Here is a 2,367-nt window from a genome sequence, read left to right as displayed (position 1 = left end):
ATTATTATTTTGTCATGTCTTACACTGTCCGATGTCTCCCTTGATTCATCATTAAGCTTTAATGTTGCACAGTATTCCAGCGTATGTAGATGGACCAGAGGTTACGCATTCTTCCACTGATGGGCATTTAGGCTGCTTCTATCTTTTTGCTATTGTGAACAGTACTGCGATAAACACGGGTGCACTTATCGCTGTTTTTGTTAAGATTCTTGCTTCTTTTGGATATATGCCAAGGAGAGGGATTGCTGGGTCCTGTGGTATTTCCAGTCTCGGTTTTTTGAGGGAGCACCAGGGCTCTCCACAGTGGCTGTACGGTTTCAGAGCCCACCAGCAGCGTCTGAGGGCTCCGGTCCCCTCGCACCCTCTTCAGCATTTGTAGTTTTCTGTTCTGGGGCTGAGCTGGTAGCTCATCCTAATTTTGATCTGGACCCTCCAGGACTCAGCTGGCTTTTGAAAGGCTCCTATCCAGGCAGCTGATTTCCCGGAAGGAAGCTGAGTTTTTCCTTCCTAGGAGAAACTGCTGAACTTTTCTAAATTTCCATTTGGGGAATAAAGAATTTTTTTCTTTTCTTTTTTGCGTGATATACATGATGAAGAGAAACTGCAGGCAAGCTGTGAGCATCAGCCACTGTAGCAGATGCTGCCACAGCCCTGCCTGAAATTCTTGTATGGCTCTACCGTTCCCAGGCTTGGGGCTCCAGGTTGATATTTGTGCCTCTTTGCTGGAGGCTGGTGCTCAGGCTACTGGAAACCATAGGGCTTGGGAATTTATCCCTCCCAGAAGCAGCTTCTCACCAATGACTGACAGGGGGTTTGGGGTAAAGAGTCCAGCTCCCTCAGCTCTACTGAGGAAAGCTCTGAGGTACTTTACACTCTCTCCAGAGAGCTCTTATGTGACAGCGTCACAGTTTGCGCCTATCTTAACAAAGCTGTGGGAGTGCTCACCACACTATGGGTTCATAGCCCACTGTGTATTGATTCCCATCACACCAGCCTCCCTTTCTTTCTCTGACCACCTCCCCACTCCCTGTTGGTTTTTCTTTGGGAAACGTGCTGATAAGCCACAGGTCATCGACTCCTCTCCTCAGCGTCCGGTTCTAGAGACTCCAACCTGAGACGGCAACTCCAAGAGCACACCCTGCAGGACCCTGACCAAGACCCTGACACTGACCTTCATCCTTCATGCAAAGGGCATGGTGTGGCTGGCCGGGAGCTGGGTTGCGCTCAATCCTCACGTCGACAGCTCTCACGCTTGGCGGCTCACCACGCCCCTTGGTGCACACGATGGTCCTGAAACAGACAAGGATGACACGGTTAGATTTGAGGGGGGGGCGGGGGAAGGTGGGGAGAGTACAATTCCTTTCTGCTGTAAGTTCTGTACCGACAGAAAATCTTCTTACTCTTGAGCTTCGGCTGAAGGAAAACACTGTCCTCAAAAATAAAGACATTCAGAAAGGCGTAGGTCACATCTGTCCATTCACGTTTCAGAGGCAGTGAATGTGAGCACCAGTCAGAGCACAGAGAAGAAAGCCAAAACCACCACCAGAACAAGGGTCCCCCTGGGACAAGGTGTCTGGGTGGGACCTCTGCCTTCACGGTTTATTGAAGTGAAAACGATTTTCATTCTCAACCAGAATGTGTCTCCGCATCAGATTTAGAATTCACTTATCATGAACCACTTGGGAAAGAAGTATTAGAGGAGACTGAAATGCATAGTTATTTCAATTCATGTGTGAGAGGAATTAGGTGGGAATAGAGAGGCGAGGGCAAGACCACCTAAAGGGTGTAGACTCAGGAGACCTCACCTTAAACTAGGGGACTCGTGGACAGATCAGAGACAGACAGGTCTGAATCCAGGCTGTATGATTTAACAGCTGTATGAAGTTGGGCAAGCTCCTTAATGGCACAAGGGACCATTTATTACCAATTCTTCATGTTTTCAGGCAGAGGGTAAACCTTCCCAGTCTCATGTCTTGACTCTACTTGCTCTTTACCTTGGCAAGAGAAACTGGGCATGTTCCCCATACCCCAACCAACCCCACTGTCCCTTCTGGGATCTGCCTATCACAGATATGAAGGCAGTCTCTGAAAGAGAAAGCTAGAATTGTCTGGTTTGGCCAGGACTGGAAAGTATCTGCTTCCATCCTTTCCTGATGCCTGCCTCTCATCCTTTCTCCTTCCTCCCCTCCCATGAGCCTCTCTCTCAGGTAGTGTCAAATCTGGGCAGGGGAGGAGGAGTCAGCAGCCGTAGCTGCTAGTTCCCAACATTTCATCTCAGGGTCGGTGTGAAGATGCAGTGGTGCCCCGCCTTTGCTATGATTCATTCTTCACATATTTGTTCAGTCGGTACAGAGGGCAGGAGTGATG

The 2,367-nt window shown here is 49.1% G+C and overlaps 1 protein-coding gene across 1 annotated transcript in view; it reads right to left on the bottom strand.

Moving 5' to 3' along the window:
- SUSD5 (sushi domain containing 5) overlaps positions 1-2,367 on the bottom strand; it is a gene marked incomplete at its 5' end in the record, with an annotated part of 87,528 nt that overhangs the window by 52,192 nt on the left and 32,969 nt on the right. Inside the window, one exon of the mRNA XM_045297676.1 lies at positions 1,172-1,290. Coding sequence (XP_045153611.1) covers positions 1,172-1,290 — 119 coding nt within the window. The remainder of the gene's footprint in view (positions 1-1,171; positions 1,291-2,367) is intronic.

This window comes from Echinops telfairi, unplaced genomic scaffold (genome assembly GCF_000313985.2).
Source record: "Echinops telfairi isolate 266 unplaced genomic scaffold, ASM31398v2 ScPeMD7_7420;HRSCAF=8458, whole genome shotgun sequence".
NCBI classification, from domain to species: Eukaryota; Metazoa; Chordata; class Mammalia; order Afrosoricida; family Tenrecidae; genus Echinops; species Echinops telfairi.
Note: the sequence above shows the minus strand (reverse complement) of the source record. Positions and strands in the feature narration are given on the sequence as shown.